Source organism: Miscanthus floridulus, chromosome 12 (assembly GCF_019320115.1).
Source record: "Miscanthus floridulus cultivar M001 chromosome 12, ASM1932011v1, whole genome shotgun sequence".
Lineage (NCBI taxonomy): Eukaryota > Viridiplantae > Streptophyta > Magnoliopsida > Poales > Poaceae > Miscanthus > Miscanthus floridulus.
In genome coordinates, this window is record NC_089591.1 from 14619229 (window position 1) to 14640437 (window position 21209).

Here is a 21209-nt window from a genome sequence, read left to right on the forward strand (position 1 = left end):
CATCTTAATATGATAATAATAAAGTTATAGATAACTTAATAAGATTTCTATAAAGTTAAGGATCATGCTTGTTGGATGAATATAACTTGAGATATGCATTTCTAAAGTTAATATCAGTTTTCTATCCTTAGTTGTATAAGCTCTGCTTCATGATGTATTTTGACCATGTTATTTGTTGAATCAGCTTTTGGTGTTAATAACAAAGTTTTAGATAATTTTATTAACTTTCTAGAAATTCTTGAATCACACTTTTTGCATGCCTAGAACTCTAGGTATGATTAAAAATACATGACAGTGGTGCTACTATTCAGAATCTATGTTTGTACCTAAAATTGTTTGCTTCACCTTGCTTTGCTTTGTGTGTTGCTAAGTGTGGCTCATGCCTATGATGGTGTTAAGTTAATATACCTAAAACCTTGTAAAACTTGTGTCATGCTTGGTGCTACCTTCCTTTCTATCCTAGCATGATAGGTTGTGGGATGTTTCATTAAGTAATGTGGAGTGCTTATATATGTTCGGTGTAACCTTGTGCTCATCCTGAATACTTTTATGTGAGGCATCTCATATTGCCATTCTTCGCATTCATGCACTTGCATTGTTGCATGTCATCTAGGTAGGCTAGATGCACCAAGGGAAGGACATGATGATGGAGTCAACCCAGAAGACGGTGTTGGTGGACCTTTCCCGAACATGGAAGGACCCCTAGTGATGAGGACACACCTACGATGTCCAAGAATTTGCCCAATCTTTCAAGGTACAATCACAAACACTAATAATCTCAGAATTTTATCTCGAGCAATCTCAAGATATATGTACTGTGTATGCGTTGGCAAAGTAAACCTAGGAGCGAAATAGTATCACTTGTTATCTAGCAGCAGAGCGTTTTAATCTCCTAAAGCAATATAATTTAGCCAATAAACAAATAATACTTGCGGCTAGGATTCAATTCGGTTCAATACCCAGTTGTATTTTAGTCCTTTGCAAATAATGATAAACTATCACAGCAGCTGCAATCATGATGATCAAAGGATAGGACGATCTAGCAAGCTTATTTTAACCAAAGATGTGCCAGATAAATCTCATAGAATTTATATTGCGCAACAATATATAAATCCGTGTGATTAATCAAACACCAGCAGTAGCAATAAAGATAATAAAGGGAACCGGCTTACAATAAAATGCAATCCGAACCCTAGATAACTTCTTCCACCCACAGCTACAATGAACCACGATTAGAAGATAGGGATTCCACAGAAATCCAAGCGACGCACTCAAGGCATAGCAGCTTGATCACGCACTCTAGCAGATCCATAAGAATCTGGAAGATAATCTTCAAGACGAAGAACCTGATGGGAACACCATCTTGGGTTTTTCGAGCGGCAGCTCGACGAGGAATAACTCCACAAATAAAATCCAGACTGATCTTTGGGGCACACAGGCCCTAGGCATATATGGCACGCAGGCGTCCTTGGACTCCAAGTCAGACTAAACCACATGGTGCATGCATGTAATAGACTCCAAGTCCGACCACTAAAACCAAAACCCACGTGACTAGCTTGCTAACCCAAACCAAGTCCTAAGTACCTACGACTCAAACAAAACCTTCCACATTATAAAATAATTAAATAATTCGGCATGGATGCAAATCAACGTGAGGACCTATGACCTTCACCTGTTCACCGGCAGCATGAAGCAAATAGCGAGTACATGTCCAAGTTTTCCTTGATGCCAATAATATTTCAAGTGACATCAACTTTCATAGAACCAACATAAATATATTTTCTTGGCTTTTAATCATCTTTGTTCTTAAATGTTGCACCCTTAAACATGATCATAGACGAAAGTCCACCTGGAGCAAATATTTCCTTCGCCTTCTTTATATATTTTTCATCAGAAGAAAAAGCACCAAATTGAAGACCAGTTACCATATTTGAAGCTGGACAAGTATTTTCTTCAGATACATTTTGTGAAACCATGAGCTCATCATCCTCTTCTTCTGTAAACAAAGTCGTCCTCGGCTTTGATATATTATCATGTGTATCATGTGCATCAAATACATTTTGAGAAACCATGGGTTCATCATTCTCCCCTTCTTGAAATGAAGCCGCCCTTGGCTTTGGTGTATCCTCAAGTGATACCTCCGTCTTGCACTTAATTTCACAAACATCAGGAGTCATAACTGAAACATCTTGACTGCCATTACTAGTAGCTACTAAAGCAACAGTAGTCGCATCATTAGGACCATCAAATAAAATAGTTCCTGTCCTTGAGATTTCTTGGAATGATTCATTATTAGTTGAAGCAACAACCACATCATGCTCCATAAACTGCGTAGAAAATTTATTTAGAGCTGCCTTTGCAATTTCAGATCCATTGCAAGTTGCTTCAGAAACTATATCATTTTCTCCCTCCAGTGCTAAAGCCACCATCGGCTTTATTATAATTTCAGAAGAATTATTTGACTCATTGTGGTAACTTTCACAACCTTTATTACTCAAATAATTAACCATCACCATAGTATCGTCTCTAGCAACAGGGATGTCAGGATTACTACCTGCAACTTTAGAATCCACAAATGAATTTTAGATGCAAGAATACCAACAGCTATAGTCACATCATTCTTTCTTGCATTATTAGGAATATTTGAATTATCAGCAGCATACAATGGAGCTAAAGCCGATTTACCATTCTTCTCAATATTGTTAGAGATAGAACCAAACTGAATTGCTGGTTTAATTGGCTCTGGGCAGTTAATTGCAGACTCACTAACATCAATATTTATAGTAGGAATATTCACGCCATTCTCTCCCTCTTGAAGCAAAGCCGTCCTCGGCTTTGGGATAATTTCAAGAACCTTTTTCTTTACTTTCACAGTAGGAAACACCTCAGTCGTAATAGCATTATCCGGCATCAATTTTAGTAGATGATGAACTCCCTTATGCACAAATGAATAATTATTGGAACGACCACCATGTGTAGCATCAAGATCAAATTGCCATGGTCGACCCAACAACAAATGGCATGCACTCATCGGCGCAACATCATAGTCTACTGTATCCACATAATTATAAACTGAAAATTTTACTCTAACCTTATGAGTAATTTTTAGCATACCACTTTGACTCATCCACTGCATATGACGTGGCATTGGAAGCCTCCGCGGTGACAGAGACAAAGCATGCACAAGATCTAAACTAATAGCATTTGTGAAACTACCACCATCAATAATTAGCTTGCATATCTTATCCTTAATTTTGCATTCAGATTGAAATATATTGGACCGCTGCCCCTTGACATTAACAACAGTACCACCACTCTGTACTTCTCGAGCCAATATACATAACCCATTTGTTGCATCATCAACAATATCAGTAATTCCAAAGTGACAATGATTATCATGGGAGGAAGCATTACTAGCTGTACCTTTCATTTCCTGGTCAATTAATGTAGCAGTGGAGTCTCCTTCCTTCACACCATCAGTAGGAACGGGAACTTCTTTATGTGCTATTGGAGGAGACAAAATTATAGAAAAATGACTAGCAGCTTGCGTCATACTTTCTTTCAGAGAAGAAGTTTGTCCTATATTGAGAGGCTTGGTATATTGATTACTAGAACCCAACAGTTTGATAGGCACCATGCACTTCTGAGTATCAACATATTGACTTTCCTTTGCTACCACACACATTTTCTTGGGACAAAGAGAACTGCAAGCACAAGCAGATAACTTGTCACCATAATGATTGTGATTGCTAGCTTGCTTTAATTTAGCAAAAGAAACAAATTCAGCATGCATAGACTTGCCATAACTAACACCAGAACCCAGCTTCGTCTCATAAGAATTAATATCACCAACTAGCCGGTTAAGAGCAGGAAGGTACTCATCTCCAGCAATAGAATCAGCCCATGACGAGCGCATATTTGCCTTAGTGTCTTGGGGATTTTGTGCATGTGTAGTAGCTACCTTCTTCTTTGACTGAAGAGAACAAAATTAGTGCCGAAGCACAGCTTTCATATCGCTCCATGTCCAACAAGGAAATTTTTTGTCCTAGCAATCCCACCAATGTAAAATATCTTTAGCCATTATCTCTTCTGCATAATACATCTTTAGGGCCGATTCAAGTCCATGACCCTAGAAGAAATCCTACATATGTTCTTCCCAATCATAGTACTCCTTGAGACATGTTGCTAGAGATAACTTTGGCAAAAGATGAACTTTCTTGAGCAATTTCAAATCAGCCATTGAAAAAAAAATCTAAATGCACCGTGAGCAACCTAGAAGCTGATACCAACTGATAAGGACACGCCTACGATGTCCGAGAATTTGCCCAATCTTTCATGGTACAATCACAAACACTAATAATCTCGGAATTTTATCTTGAGCAATCTCAGGATATATGTACTGTCTATGCGTTGGCAAACTAAACCCAGGAGCGAAATAGTATCACTTGTTATCCAGCAGCAGAGCGTTTCAATCTCCTAAAGCAATATAATTTAGCCAATAAACAAATAATACTTGCGGTCAGGATTCAATTCGGTTCAATACCCAGCAATATTTCAGTCCTTTGCAAATAACGATAAACTATCACAGCAGTTCCAATCACGATGACCAAAGGACAGGATGATCTAGCAAACTTATTTTAACCGAAGATGTGCCAGATAAATCTCACAGAATTTATATTGCGCAACAAGATATAATCCAGATGAAAAATCCATGTGATTAATCAAACACCAGTGGTAGCAATAAAGATAATAGAGGGAATCAGCTTACAATAAAATGCAATCCAAACCCTAGATAACTTCTTCCACCCGTAGCCACAATGAACCACGATTAGAAGACGGGGATTCCACAGAAATCCAAGCAACGCACTCAAGCCGTAGCAGCTTGATCATGCACTCTAGTGGATCCACAAGAATCTGGAAGATAATCTTCAAGACGAAGAACCTGATGGGAACACCATGTAGGATTTTCCGAGCGGCGGCTCGACGAGGAATAACTCCACAAATAAAATCAAGTCTGATCTTTGGGGCACACAGGCCCTAGGCATATATGGCATGTAGGCCGCCTTGGACTCCAGGACGGACTCAACCACATGGTGCACGCTTGTAACAAACTCCAAGTCCGACCACTAAAACCAAAACCCACGTGACAAGCTTGCTAACCCAAACCAAGTCCTAAGTACCTAGGACTCAAACAAAACCTTCCACATTATAAAATAATTAAATAATTCGGTAAGGATACAAATCAATGTGAGGACCTATGATCATCACCTGTTCACTGGCAGCTTGAAGCAAATAGCGAGTACTTCTCCAAGTTTTCCTTGATGCCAATAATATTTCAAGTGACATCAACTTTCATAGAACCAACATAAATATATTTTCTTGGCTTTTCATCATCTTTGTTCTTAAATGTTGCACCCTTAAACATGATCATAGACGAAAGTCCACCTGGAGCAAATATTTCCCTTGCCTACTTTATATATTTTTCATCAGAAGAAAAAGCACCAAATTGAAGACTAGTTACCATATTTGAAATTGGACAAGTATTTTCTTCAGATATATTTTGCGAAACCATGAGCTCATCATCCTCTCCTTCTTTAAACAAAGCCATCCTCAACTTTGATATATTCTCATGTGTATCTTGTGCATCAAATACATTTTGAGAAACCATGGGTTCATCACTTGGAGTACATGACTAAACAGGAGATGCTCGCCAAGCGAGTGTCGTCTAACAATCACTAACCTAGTGTTGGATCCAAGTCAAGCCCTGGAGCATTCTAAGTCTCCTATATTTTTACAAATATCACTTGAGTCCTTTTATGTTTGATACATTAGGTTATAAGAGTTGATTGGAACCACTTGATGCATAGAACTACCTTGTCCAGAAATATACCTTGAACCCTATGTAGATCCAGGATCGAATGTATGCTTAGCAATGCTTAGACCGGTAGAAGTCGGGTGATTTCCTATCACCTATGAGATATAGGTGGATACCAAAGCACAGTTGGCTATATTTGCTATCATGGAAATAACCATGTGTTGATGAATAAAAGAAGACTGGGCAGGATTGTGATAGAGAAGCAACAAGGCATGGAGGTCTTGGTGCCTATTTATCCTCGTCTGTGTTGATTAAGGACCAATTCACTGTATGGCCTCATGTCATGTTGAACGCATGCCTAGCACTTAGTTGGCCGAATAAGTCATTTCGACCATGAAGACGAGTAGCTCAACTCAGGCCGAGACCCGGTAAGTGAAAGTGCGCATACTGGAGGAAATAAGGATGTGCGGGGAGCTAGTGGCATGAGTCTTAGGGCAAGCGGGGCCTGAACTTCCTGGCAAACTAGTAGTATCCCTGAGGGTGCATCGCTGCTTAGACCCATGAACCAAAGGTGACCTAAGACTACCTTAGCACAGGTATGTTTGGGTTTATGTTAGGAATAACTCCCCAACTGGTTGGAATCGATTTGAGTCACCATCTTTCCCGGATAGTGAGAACTTGACTGAGCAGCGGCAACATAGCATTAATTGATGGAATTTGATGGTTATGATGAATATGGAAATGTTACACCGGCTATGGTTACTATTGCATGTTACTAAATGATATTCCACATGTTTGGCATAGGATGGTTGCTAATCTAGAGATGAATAGCTATAATTAACTTGGTTACCGAATTATAAAATGTATAGCGCAACTAGTGGCTTTTATGCAAAATTTTGTCAAGCTAGCTCCACCTATAGAGCCTTGCATGATCCTTGGAGTCACTTTATTTCTGATTTATGATGGGTAAGTCTAGCTAAGTAAATTCGAGTACTCGGAGTTTATCCCACCATGTTGCAGGTGAAGTTCTCGGCCTGCTGAAGATGGTGGCTAACCGTTGGTGGGCTCGGTGACTCTATATTTATTTCTCATCTATATGCTTTTATCAGAGGAGGTCACTTATGCTAGAAACGTATTTGGAACTTATATTAATGTAATCATTTTAAAGCTATGTTGTTTTCCTTTAACCGGTTTTAGAACCCAAACTTGTTCTATTGTTTGTGAACCCATTTGTAATATTATTTTTGCTGCAACTCTGTGTATGTGATGTGTATTTGCTTAATCATGCGATCTTGGTTATGATGTTGATCTACCGAGGTCCTTCGTGACACTCGGTGGGCTACCGGGTTTATATAGGTGAAAGTATGCGCGTGTCAACGTGTTTAACGGGCACAGCCATACTTGATCTTGTATAAATTGGGCAGTTCTATCACACCGGCGATTTTGCGAACTCGAGACCAAGCTCGGCGGCCAGCTTACGAAGACAGCAAGGCGACAAATTCATCGAATCAAAGGCGGTGGCGACGAGCTAGGGTGGCGGCTATGCTATGAGCTTGATTGGAGGTGGTGGCTAGTGCTATGTTAGAATAGGGAGGTAGCGCGGGCATGGGGCTACTATTTATGAGAGCCTCGGTGTGCGGGTCACGCCAAACTCCATGGAAATTGGGCCGGTGGCGGAGTCCTAGCGGAACAGAGTCTGGGTCGATGATGACTCAAGGAAGAAGATGACTGACAAGTAGACCCAGGGTGTCAGCGGCTCAAGGCACGAGGCTAGGCTAGCAGTGAGATAGAGCAAGGGAGAGAGGAGCGACGCCCGCACCGCTTGCTGGGCCGGCCTGCTTGCTAGGCCATGGGTTTGGAGGGAGTGGAGCTAGGCAGCGCGTAGCGCGCTAGGCTATGGAGAAATAGGGTCAAGTAGAAGAATTGGCCAGCGGGCCAAAAGAAAGACAGGGAGCGTGAATTCCTTTTCATTTTTTTTCTAAATTTCCCAAAGCAAATTTTCAAATGGATTTTGAATTCCTTTAGAGTTTTGAATGAAACCACTCAGCACAAAAACCTCCAATGCAGTAGCATGTATGCACAAACATGTAGCTAGACCCTATAATTGATTTTAATTTTAACAAAAGTTATTATTTTTCTAAGTTTAAATGCTACAAAATGCATAAATAAATCAAGTTAACCTATTTTTAAATGATGCAAATTTTAGGGTGTTACACTTCCATTGGCTTTTAAATCAAGCATGGTGCTTAGGTTAAAATGTCTTCCTTAATCAAAATTAGACATGGAGTCTAGTTTGGTTATTGAACTAAAAATTGTTTGTGTAGACACTAGTTATTTTTGTTGGACTAACCCCTATAGGAAACTCTCAAATTCAATCTAGGTAAGTCAAGAGATAAATTCAGATTAAAGATGAATCAAGGCAAGGGATGAACTCCAATAACTTTGCACAAAGAAGACACAGCTCATACTTCATGAAAGGAAGAACTGTGAGTATCAAAATTCATTCACTTTGTCTTTTGCTGCAAGTTATCTTTTCCTTGAACAATGCTAGAATGCAACAAACACATGAAAATTGATGTAAGAACATGATAAACAAAATCTATGCGAAAATAATTCAAAAACCACCTTTTCATTAGCATAGATGAAAATCACACAAATTATGGACAACAACCCGTATTTCAAATTTGTTGTATTCCTTCGTGTATGTGTCTATTAACATTTTGTAGGAAAGAATGAATCCACGTTGTGTCTGTCCACGGTTTGGTATGAACCTGCCGAACCACCACTTTGGCTATGGAGAAAAAGAAGATGAGTGCCACAAAAAGGATCTACAATAGAAGCACTCACTCATAGGAAGTGGACAAACAAATCAACAGGCCACAAGTAATGTCGAAGACAACTATTGGTATATTTAACGCACATAGATAAATCCACAAGCACACGGATATTGATGTAGCTTTCATCCGGAAGTATTCCAAGTATCGTATGCATAGGGAAACATGTGAGACTAACTATGATCTAACTTAACTAGGGGTAGCAACAAGGTTAAGATAAATAGGAGTAGAGAGGAAAACTAAGGTTCTCTAGTTCTGACTTGGGTAAGCTATGTCTTCTACTATTCAACTAGGGACATTACTTAAGGAAAGACACCAGCAGAGGATGCTTCCCATAGTAATCGCGTCCTACTTTCCCTACAAATGGGAGGTGGACTATAGAGGATTCAACGAGGCTATAAGGGTCACCCTCGAGAGCTACCACCGATTCAGAATGCAGGATGCATCCACAAGTAACCAGAGTGTAAGCACCATGCTTGCACTACAATTACTACTTTACTCTTCCTAGATAAAGAATAAAGGACTCTAACAAGTTGTGAACCTGATGAATAATATAAACAAGGAACTTACTTGAATTAGAAGTTTATTACCAGAGAAATCTCAGAGGCATGCTCAGATAGAACTTGGATCCACCAAGGTATGAGCCATAGAGAGAGCACCGACAGACCAACATCTCCTCCAAACTCTTCCCTCACTCTCCATCTCACTATTATTTACAAGACTAGATCCTATGGAGGACTTAGCTTCTCTTAATAGCTGGCTCTGATCCTGAAGATATGAATTAGGGTTTTAGGGATCTACTGAGGGAGGGGGGGTAGGTGCTGATATATAGGCCGGAGCATCAATCCTGAGCCCTCGGATCAAATCGACTTGAATAAATGGCGAAAATTGGATCTCAATAGCGGTGGGAAACCAACTTTCAAAGTGAAGGCTAACTAGTGGGAACATAGGCTGGCCGGCCTACAAGTGGGGGGCAGCTAGCCCCACATGGTAGCCCCTCGGGGTCTGCTTTGGTGGAGAGCCTCCTGTAGTCTTCTAGAATCTTCCCATGCTGTTTGCGTGGCATAATTCCATAATTTCCTTTGATAAATAGGTCCCACTTGATGGTTTTCTGGATAAATCCTGTTGAAAACATAGATTCACCAAAACTTATAGAATTTATTAGTTTAAACCTCTATACCTATGTTTGGTGATGGAAATAAGTATAAATGCAGGTTATGTTGATGATTTATAATTGGTGTTAGTGACTGTCAACAATCTCCCCCAAGCTTAACCTTTGCCAGTCCTTGAGCAAAGCTAAACTCGGCAATAGATTAGGAGTGCTACAATGCTTTCACGTCTCAAAAGTACATATGCGCTCAATCAAAAATTCTCCTCTAGATTAGAATAAACTGATCTAACTTTCAAACTTACCCATATTACCTTCAACCATGGGGCTTCTTAACCTTCACTTGAGTCTTGAGGAATTGAAAGACAAAATGATCAAGTCAAGCACTATGTCTCAAGTTCTTTGTTTCACCATTGTTCTAGAGTTTTCATAAGTTTTCAAAATAAACTCAGAGATTTCATTGTATGACACTCTCATGTCTCTCAATATATGTGGTCTTTGCGGATCCTCACCAAGGTAATAAAGATGTTATGCCTTTTCTCTTCATACTACTAAGGCTTATGTGGAGTTCATAGGTAGGGAGAAAGCTAGAGCATACTTGCAAATGCATATATTATAAATTCAAACAATAGATCCAAAGAGAGTCGAGTCATACAATCAAATCAAGATGTGCATGTGTGTGGATATATGGTGGATATATATGGTGGCTAACCTAATTCTACTTTGCTCCTCGAAAACATATCTCTCATTTGAAATTTGGAAATAATTTTACAAGAGAGCAGGGGCTATCTTATTCATCCCTTTTTCAGGCGGGCATCTAAGTACCCATTGTTTTAGATATCTCGAACACTTGTCCATTTTTTTCTCAATCTTTTGTTTCTTTTCTTTTCTTTCTTTTTTACTTTTGAATAACTTTTGCATAGCCCCATGTCTCTTCTCTACAACAAAACTTTTAGAGAGATATCAATAAGAACCTAGAGCATTTATTTGGTGAATGGAAAACCTAATAAGCATGATTTTGGGTTCACTCCTAGTGTAGGAGTAGAACATTTTTGGGTGGATTTAGGTGGAAGGCATGTTTTTGCGCCTACCCCAGTGTAGTAATAGTGCATATCTGGGTGGTGTGTACATTATCTTGATTTTAAGAGCATGACAAATCTCTCATAAGGGTCAACAAAACTTGACAAAACTCAATACGAAAGCAATTAGCATATATGTTGAAGTTTTTCTAGCCTAAATAACATGTATGGCCCTGGTGGGAATTCAAGCTTTATCATATAGGAACTCATCGTATAGCATTTTTGTGTTTTCAAAAGATAAATCTCTGGAACTTTAGTGTTACTTAGAACAACATAAACAGCAGCTCAGACCATCTCATATCATATCCGTCAATTACCTAGACTTAGATCAAGCATATGCTACCCTCGAGTTTCAAGTTTAGGGTAAATCCTTATATCAAAACAATCTTATCCAAAACTCGAGAGAATTTAAGGCTGAAAACTAGGTACTAGAAAGGAATTACAACAGAGCAACTATTCATCACTAGTATAATGCCCGTGCTAACGCAACGGATTTATCTTGGAGACGCACATGAAAACAACAAATGTTTTTTTTCCATAGTTCAATATAATTGCAGTAGTCATGCTGCAATCTCCAATTCAGTGATTTAGTCTGTAAACCAAGTCTCCAAGGGGGAAAAAAGAAAATTCATGAGTGCTCTTGTGTCCTGCATCAGAAGCTTCACAGGATCTGATGGGGCATCATACCACACACAACCACCGGTGACCACACCAAATTCTACAGATCGTTGGAGTATATCTGCAAACAAAGACAATAGAGATGCTTCTTGCTTGGGAGTAGTAATTGAAAATAAGTGATTTTTGACACACACAAAAAAACAATTTGTATTTTTCTTTTCATTCCTTCGAGCTTTAAATAGAACATGTTGACCTTTAGCACTCATGCCTTTTTGGTTTTACACGGTAACACATTACACATAATTTTAAATCAAATAATTTTTTTATTATTTATAAAATCACATTTTTCAAAAGTATATAAAAAAAGAGAATGTGTGTCTACAATAAGATTACAATATCATCGTATTCTATTGTAACGAACATAATTTCATTCCTCCTCATTTTGACTCATACTCCAAAGCTCTAAAGCTGATATACAATAGGCTACATGACATTAAAAACTCAAGTGGTATGAAGTACATAAACATTTGTAAAGTTAAGAGCTAACATCTCCATATCCCACACCAAACAACTCGCTGAGCTCTGATCGAATCATGTATGTTCAGCTTGCGTTACCATCATCAGAGTCCGTCTCCTTGCAACATCTTCCTATTTCTCTCCTACTTCTCACATCCCCATACCAGACTTCAAATCTGTTTTTTAAAGACTTCGTACAATTTTTCCAATCATGGACTTCCATAGGAATAAGCTCAAAAATATGGTGTAAAACATCATTATAATAGCATAGCGCCCACATTAAATTGCAGTGGTTAGCTACTAAATTTCCGTATAGTACTAAAATGTTGTATAAAGCAAAGTACACTAAAAGAAAGTTTGTGTTTATCCTTACCAAGTGTCTATTTTGGATTTGAAGAATATATATTTTGGATTCATTGTTAGCTAGAACACTACAATTTCCATGACATGATAGCAGTTTTACAGGAAGTATGAAGATAATGAGAACAGCATACTTGAGGGGCGAGGGTGTTTGTGCTTGATTTGGCAATCATTTACAAGATCTCTTTATACACACCAAAAAATTAACTAAACAGATACGAACAGTTACCTTTGTAGGTGCAACAACAGTAGGGAGACTTGAATGTGAAACATGAGTAAGCAACTAAGCATTGTTTCTCGAACTGAGATTTGTCCTTGTTCAGTTATCGTTGACAAAGAAGGTGGTAGTTGTATCTCTGGGGCTGAGCTGATAGAAAGAAAATATTAGTTTTGCTCTCGGACAGTAGAACACCGGTTCTTATCAACTACAATCAGAATAACATGTCAACTACATCAGGTGAAGATTAGGAGAGAGAAGTTCAGACTTCAGACTCGTGGAGGACAGAGACCTTTAGTATAACAGTGCGGACTAAGGGCAAGCCAGTAGGAAAACTATATATTACCGTAAAATTCTAATAAATCGCATCAGCAGAACACCCTAAATGGCCAGACTCCAATCGTAGATCAGACAAACAATCACCGAACTGAAGCACAAATCCTGACTCGTACAACTGACTCAAACCATGGGAATTCTAATGTTCCACTCTGCCCGCGGGCTCGTAAGAGAGGAGATCGGGATCACGGGAGGGAGGGGAAGGGGAGTCTGAGATGCGAAAGGAGACGTATGGACCTGCGCCCTGTCGACAAGCTTGAGCGCGAGCCTAGAGATGGGGAGCGGTGCCTCGTAGACGAAGGAGTGGTTGATGCACTCGTTGCGGAGGAAGCGTGAGAGGACGTGTCCGTCGGTGGTGAGGCTGGTGAGTGCGACCCCGGCGTGCTCAGCAATGCGGAACACCTTCCGCTGGTAGGAGGAGAGCTCAGAGGCGGGCTTGTTGATGGCGGCGAGGACGGCGTGGGTGCAGGAACAGAGCCCGACACAGGCGGATCCCTGCTTGACGGCCTCCATGGCGTACTCCACCTGGAATAGCCGCCCCTAGGGGCTCCATGTGGTCATGTCGGTGTCGTACTAGTTGCGGAACATCTTCAAGGCTCCCTTCTTCCTCCGTCAACCTGCTCGATTCGAGGATCCCCGAGTGCGCTGGCCGGTGGGCGAGTGTAGGTAGGGTTTGGGGATCTCTTGGGCTCACGTGCGATTTCGGTGGCAGCGGCGAGGGCGTCGGGTTTCTTCTGGTTGAAGGGGGAACGAAAAAGCAAGAGAAGGCACCCACGTCTACGCGCGTGGGTGGGGTGGAGCGGTGAAGTGGGGAGACGGGGGCGGGAGATCCAAAGAATATCGGCCGTCGGATGTGGTTGAGTAAGGAGAGAGAACGAGTAAGAGTTAATTTGATGCGTACGTTTTTAATGTTATCTTTTTCTGTGTGCATTTTGTGGGGTGGACGTAGTTTAGGTCATGACTGTAGAGGTGGGATTTGTTTGGTGGTTGTAAGATAATTTTAAGTGGTGTATTATAGGGGTAGAGATTTCCATTTTAAAAGATTATTCTGAGTTCTCTTTATTTTTTTCAACTCTTAAAAAATAAATTAAAGCAAACTATACACACTTTTTTTATTTTGTTTTCAATTTTACTAGATCACACATTATTACTATAGATGACTAATGTAAAGATAATTTTTTATTTTGTTTTTCATTCATCATCATTTTTTAACTATAAAAAAGAAACTAAAATTAAAACAAAAAAGGGAAAGAATACTTACCTGGATACACAGGAGTGCTTCTCCGCCAAGCTAGCTCTTTCGGTGATGGTTTGGTATTGTAAGTCCTTCGAACCGAACTTCTCCTTGTGAAGTTTATTGATCAAGTACCTTAGTTTGCTCTGAAGATGATAATTCTTGAGGTGGCACCGCTAATGGTAATGTCACCTTCTTGCGCCAAACTTGTCTTGGTTTTGAGTTTTTATTTTGGTTTGACAGGTGCAGGACCTTCACTTGTAGAAATTGGGGAGTTGACTATCTTTCCCTTACACTTTGCTTGAAGTGTGTCCTGCTCATAAGACAAGGTAGAGATCAAGTGCATGTGCTCTGTTGGTGGGAAAATACCAACAGAACTAAAAACTTTATTTATTCTTCTCTAACCTTAGGCACATGGGACAAGATGAAGTTGATGTTATTTGCTTTGTTTAATTGTAACATGGGTGGTAAGATCAGAAGATTAAGCATGAATATAGCATTTAAGTACATTTGGCCAAAAGGGTTAAATTGCTTAACCTACTGAAGGATTGTCTTTTTCTACATAATGTATCAATCTTTATATGATTATGACTATCATCTTCTAGAGATAAGATGTGCACTTTTTAACTCATTTGGTTAAGACTATGAGATCAAGAAAGTGGTGCTAGGCACAAACTTAACATATTGAGTTAATCAGGTTGAATCAAGTAATGGAGTTGTAACCTAAACATGTTTATTTCTTATTTGTGTGCCCACCAGATTCAAGAAAAGCTTTTTAAATAATGACCATTTACCTGAGGATTACCTTTGTCATTAGAGCATGAAGGCACCATATGACGAAGGGTAGATGACTCGTGATGGTTCTTCCCTTTTGCTTGAAGATTTTCTTGATTGGTTAGTCTCATATCTTGAGCTATTCATGAGCTTCTTGTTTCCTAGTTCGCACCTTTTCTTTCACATCCTTTTGTCATGTCATCTTTTTGCTTGTTTGATCTTGCCACTTTGTTGGTCCTTCCACCTCACCCTTTGTTTTATGCACTCATCTTCTTCCTCATTGTTCCATAACTGTATTGGTAGCTGGGTTTGTAGACTCATACCAAACCATGAACAGGCGTAGCTCATATTCTTTCATCCAGTTCTTCCATCCATCATGAATAAGATGTCTTCTTTGCACAAGGTTATTGGAGTTCATCATGTGACTAGCTTCATCTCTGATTTAAATTCATCTCATGACTTACCAATATTGATGTGAGAGTTTCCTGTAGGGGTTAGTCCACAAAATATCTAGTGCCTACTAAAGAATACTATCAACTCAAAAATCAACCTGGACACCACATCTAATTTGATTTAGGAAGATATTTTAACCTAAGCACCATGCTTAATTTAAAAGCCTTTAGAAGTAAAATCAGCACACCTTTTGGTTCAAGAATCAAACTAGACACTGCGTCTAATTTAATTCAGGAAAATAGTTTAAACTAAGCACCATGCCTAATTTAAAAGGTGTATGAAAATACTTCAAAACCTACGCATATACTATAGCAAACAAAGGTAGCATGAAAGCATTATAGAGATTTACTCAAGTGGAGATGAAAGGGCATGATTGTTATTTGGCAAATTGAGTATGGCTTAAAGGTAGAGACAACCAAAATTAGCAACATGGCATAAGAATTTTCTGAGAAATTCATCCCCCATACTTGAATTTTGCAAGGCAAAATCAAGTTTGGATGGATGTGATTCAATGTTGCATGATGATTGGTTGGACATACCTTGAGTCATCATCGTTCATCCTTTTTGCTTCAAACCTAGAATGGTTAGTAACAATAATGCCCAAAGAATATTTTCACAATTATGTTTCTATGCTCATTTCACAAGGGTATCACAGCAGAAGGTGAAAACTCAAATTATCTTCTGAAAGTGCTTGTTTTAGGACAGAAGCTTGTCCTTGGGAAAACTTCAAATTATGTTTCTAATTGGTGAAGTGGTGTCCCCTCCAACATCAACCTTTTGGTGCCTATCTCAAGATTAATGCCAACAAGATTTACAATATTTATGATAAACATATGCATCTACAACCACCCTTTCAAAGTCTATATGAACAAAAAGTATGAGGGGGTTGAAGATCTCGTGTGTGGCAATGCTGGAAAGACCAATTGATTCACAAGATTTCTCATGTGAGCATGGATTTGATGAGGTGTTCATGAAACAACTTCCATGCTAATCGATGCCATCTTCCTTTTCAAGGTCCAGGGGTGTTTCTTCATGAATGTCTATAGGTAGAAACATCATCGACATCATTCCATGCCTATGACATTCATTGGATGTTTTATTGTCCAAGATCTCCCATGGATCGGTGGCTCTCGGGTTGTTCTCATCTAAGGCCTCCTTCAAACTTGGATGAGTCTTGTTTATTAAAGAGATTGATTTAAGCTCACCGTTTGGATCTAAGCCAAGTTTGGACTCCTTATCCATCCATTCTTGAACAATGGCATATAAGTTCTTAATACATTCTAGCCATTATCGTTGCTCTTCTTGGTCATCCTTGTCGCCTTCATGAGTCCTATACTTTGGGTGTCTTGGTGGATTTCTAGGATCATCATGAGTTTCAGGAGAAAGAGCATAAGATGAATCATCGGGGTCAAGGATGGGTTTGAATGAGACATCTAATGCGGGCATATAAGGGGAGAAGATAGGAATTGCTTCTAAATGACTTGGCTCTCCTTCTATGGGTTCACTAGACATGCCATCCTTGAATTCTTCCTAATGTCCTACATGGGAATAAGGATGCTTTCTAAGAGATCCCTTCTTGAGAGGAATTGAATTATATTCGCTCAAAGGTCTCATGTGGAACTGGAAGTTTAAGCTTTTCCCAACATCATCAAAAAGATCATCCTCACAAGAAATTTCAAAAGAATGAATTTCTTCTTCCTTTAGAGGATTTGGATTTTGGGGTATAGATGGTTCGGGATTGAAAGTTAAACCTTGGGATTGAAGTGGTTGTGATTTGGCTATCAAAACTTCCTCTTCTTGTTCAGGAGATGATTCCTTCTCTTCCTCGAGGAGTTTATTATGATTGCTAGTGCATGGAGTTTTTCCACTAATCTTGTCAAGCATAGACCTTGCTTCACTAGCAGACAGATGAAGGAAAGCTCCTCTAGAGGCTACATTAAGGGGTTCCATGGAATCCTTGCTAAGACCCATGTAAAAATGTTGAAGGAGCATTAGGTCTGGAATAGCAAGGTCCGGGCTAGTGATGATGAGGTAATTAAAATGATCCCATGATGTGCCAAGAGATTCTTCTTCTAGTTGTTTAAAATTGAGAACATCTTTTCAAAGGCTAACCACTTTAGAGATGGGAAAGAAATATAAACAAAATTTAAAGCATAGCATTTCCCAATCTCCTTGCATACTTATTACGGTTTGACTGTACCATTGTTTAGCTCTTCCCGTCAAAGAGAATAGAAACAACTTCCATCTGAAGGTTTCATTAGACATGCCAGCGATATACAAGCATGCATAGGTCTATTCAAACTCTTGTCGGTGTGAGTATGGTTTTTTGTTGCCTTCTTCCAAGAAGGATTGATCCCAAATCAGTTTTATAAAACATGGGCGTAGCTCATAACTAGGTGTAAGGATGGGCTCTATAGATTTTGGTGGCTCTAGGCGCATGCTCTAGGTGCAGCATATAGGTAGATAGGAGTGGAATCCATGATAAAAAGGAAAAGAATAAAAGACAAGAGATTAAGCTAGGCTCATAGTTAATTCAGCAACCGTTTCCCTAGTAACGGCGCCAGAAAGCTTGTTGGTTTATTTAACGCACACAGATAAATCCGCAAGCTCTTGGATACCGCTGTAGCTTTTACCTGAAAGTATTCCAAGTCTCGTATCCACATGGAAACGTGTGAGACTAACTATGATCTAACTTAACTAGGGGTAGCAACAAGGTTAAGATAAATAGGAGCGTAGAGGGGAAAACTAAGGTTCTCTTGTTCTGACTTGGGTACACTATGTCTTCAACTATTCATCTAGGGACATTACTTAAGGAAAGACACCAGCAGAGGATGCTGCCCATAGTAATTTCAAATGGGAGGTGGACTACTGAGGATTCAACGATGTTACAAGAGTCACCCTCATGAGCTACCATCGATTTGGAATGCAGGATGCATCCACAATTAACCAGAGTCTAAGCACAACGCTTACACTACAATTACTACTTTACTCTTCCCGGATAAAGAATAAAGCAATCAAACAAGTTGTGAACCTGATGAATAATATCAACAAGAAGCTTACTTGAATTAGAAGTTGATTTTAGAGAAATCTCAGAGGTAAGCTCAGATAGAACATGGATCCGCCAAGGTACAAGCCATAGAGAGAGCACCGATAGGCCAGCATCTCCTTCAAACTCTTCCCTCACTCTCCATCTCACTATTATTTACAAGACTAGATCCTATGGAGGACTTATCTTCTCTTGATAGCTTGCTCTATCCTAAAGATATGAATTAGGGTTTTCAAGGATCTGCTGAGGGAGTGGGGTAGGGGCTGATATGCATAGGCTAGAGCATCAATCCTGAGCCCTCAAATCAAACTGACTTGAATAAACGGTGAAGATTGGATCTCAATGGCGGTGGGAAAGCGACTTTCGAAGCAGAGGATGACTGGTTGAAGCGATCCATGATTTCCTCGAAGGGAAATTCACATACTATGTCATAATGTGATAGTCTAGGAACACCAAGCTATCACATTATCATTATTCAGTTGATACCACAGTTCGTACATCGAGAAATTACAAGTTTACAAGGTATTACAACACTTGATATCACACCTAAGTAGAACGCATACTAGTGGAAATGCTCACAGATCAGAATAGACATAGTGCGTCGACGGGTGAAGGTTCAGTGATAGAACCGCCCAATTTATACAAGATCAAGTACGGCTATCCCTACAAACACGTTGACATGCGCATACTTTCACTTATATAAACCCGGTAGTCCGCCGAGTGTCATGAAGGACCTCGGTAAATCAACATCACAACCAAGATCGCGTGATTAAGTAAATACACATCACATACATAGAGTTGCAGTAGAAATAATATTACAAATGTGTTCACTAATAATAGTACAAGTTTGGGTTTCAAAACTGATTAGTGAAAACAACATAGGTTTCAAATGATTACATTAATATAAGTTCCAAATACATTGCTAGCATAAGTGACATCCTCAGACAACAGCATATAGATGAGAAATAAATATAGAGTCACCGAGCCCATCGGCAGTTAGCCACCATCTTCAGCAGGCCGAGAACTTCACCTACAACATGGTGGGATAAACCCTGAGTACTCAAATGTACTCAGCTAGACTTAGCCGTCCAACTAAAATACTAAGACACCAAGGAGTATGCAAGGCTTTAATAGTAGAGCTGGTAGACATTATTTGCATAAAAAGCATAAGTTGTTCAATATCTCTTCAATTATGAATCACCAGTTATGAATCCTATCTCATACTAGATTAACAACTATCCTATGCCAAGCATGTTGGTACCATTAAGTCATCACAATAACAACCATATCCAGTTGAGTTCTTTCACAATCTCATAACCAACACTTCCATTAATCATCAATTACTATGATGAAGTGTGTTCCTATCAAGTTCTCACTATCTAGGAGAGACAGCGATTCGAATCGATTCCTACTTAGCTGGGGAATTATTTCTAACACACACCCAGACATACTTGTGCTAAGGTAGTCTTAGGTCACCTTTGGTACAACTCAAGTACAATCGCGAGTAGGACCAGCGCCACACCCTCAAAGATACAACCAATCTGCCAAGGGGGCTCAAGACTCTAACCCAACCTTGGGCATACGCCATTGGCTCTCTGCACATCCTTACTGCCTCCATGGTGCACACTTTAACTGGTCGTGTCCCCAGCCTGAGTTAAGCTACTCAGCTTCACGGTCAGAATGACTTATTCGGCCAACTATGTGAGAGGCATGCGTTCAACATGACAAGAGGACCTCCAACGGCCGGTCCTTATACGACACAGACAGAAATCACTACGATACCATAACATAAGACTCTGCCCGATCTCCATTTATTCAACCATACCAGGTTATGTTCCATGATAGCACAATAAAGCCAACCATGATCAAGTTATCACCTATAGCTCACAGGTGATAGGAAATCACCTGACTTCTACCGGTCTAAGCATAGCTAAGCATATTAAGTGTTCCTAGACTTAAATAGGATTCATGGTAGATATTTCTGGTCAAGGAAAGGTAATATACAACAAGTGTTTCCAAACAACTCCTATCACATAATGCATTAATACGAATAACTTAGGTGACATTAATAAAATAGGGAGACTTATAATGCTCTGGTGCTTTCCTGTGATCCAACACTAGGTCAGTGTTTGTTAGATGACACTCGCTTGGCGATCATCTCTCACTCAAGCATGTACTCTAGGGGTCCTTATATCTCTGGGATAGGTCCACCATACACTGTCTTTAGGTTTGGCTCCAACATCACGTCCTTCATGGAGTTCATCTAGCGTACCTAGATGCGATGCAAGATGCAAGTGCATGAATATGAAGAATGATAATATAAGATGCATCACATAATAGCATTCAATGCAACATAAGACCATGCAAGGCATAGGCATCTAGAGTTATTTAACTAAACATCACTCAACCTATTATAGAGGGATAGCAAGCATATTAGGCATGGCACACAAGTGAACTTAATTTCAGATATTGCACACATGCATCGATCAAGAACTAACCAACATGTTTAGCCAAAACAAGAGCAAGCTAAAGCAATCACCTAGCACATGTATAGAAATCTAGACAGCAGCACAGTAGTCACTTATTTTAACCATAACTAGAGATCCAGACCTCTAAAGAAGGTGATCCTAGACTTTCTAGAAAGGTAATGAAATTGCCTACAACATTGTTATTATCATCGAAAGCTTATTCCAAATCTAACCAAGTCAACCATGCCAATGTTTCAGATCTACACAGAACTAGGATAGAAAAGTAGTAGTACTTTCAAAAATGTAAAACATGAGTTACAGACATCAAACAAGCATGGACCTTAACTTTCT

At 39.5% G+C, this 21209-nt stretch overlaps 1 protein-coding gene across 4 annotated transcripts; it reads right to left on the reverse strand.

Annotated features, from left to right (window-relative positions):
- Positions 1 to 11302: 11302 nt before the first annotated feature.
- Positions 11303 to 13605, reverse strand: LOC136498164 (proteasome subunit alpha type-1-like). 4 transcript variants are annotated; one of them, XR_010769531.1, is made up of 3 exons: positions 13121 to 13605; positions 12560 to 12692; positions 11303 to 11575 (listed from the first exon to the last, which is right to left on the reverse strand). XR_010769531.1 is itself a non-coding variant. In XM_066494118.1 (2 exons), the coding sequence occupies exons 1-2, from the start codon at positions 13394 to 13396 to the stop codon at positions 12654 to 12656; spliced, it is 315 nt and encodes a 104-aa protein (XP_066350215.1). In that variant the 5' UTR covers positions 13397 to 13605; the 3' UTR covers positions 11303 to 12653. The 4 variants fall into 4 exon arrangements, 2 of the variants coding, with proteins under 2 accessions (XP_066350215.1, XP_066350214.1); XR_010769530.1 differs by having other exon boundaries at positions 12560 to 12697; XM_066494118.1 differs by having other exon boundaries at positions 11303 to 12692.
- Positions 13606 to 21209: the final 7604 nt, after the last annotated feature.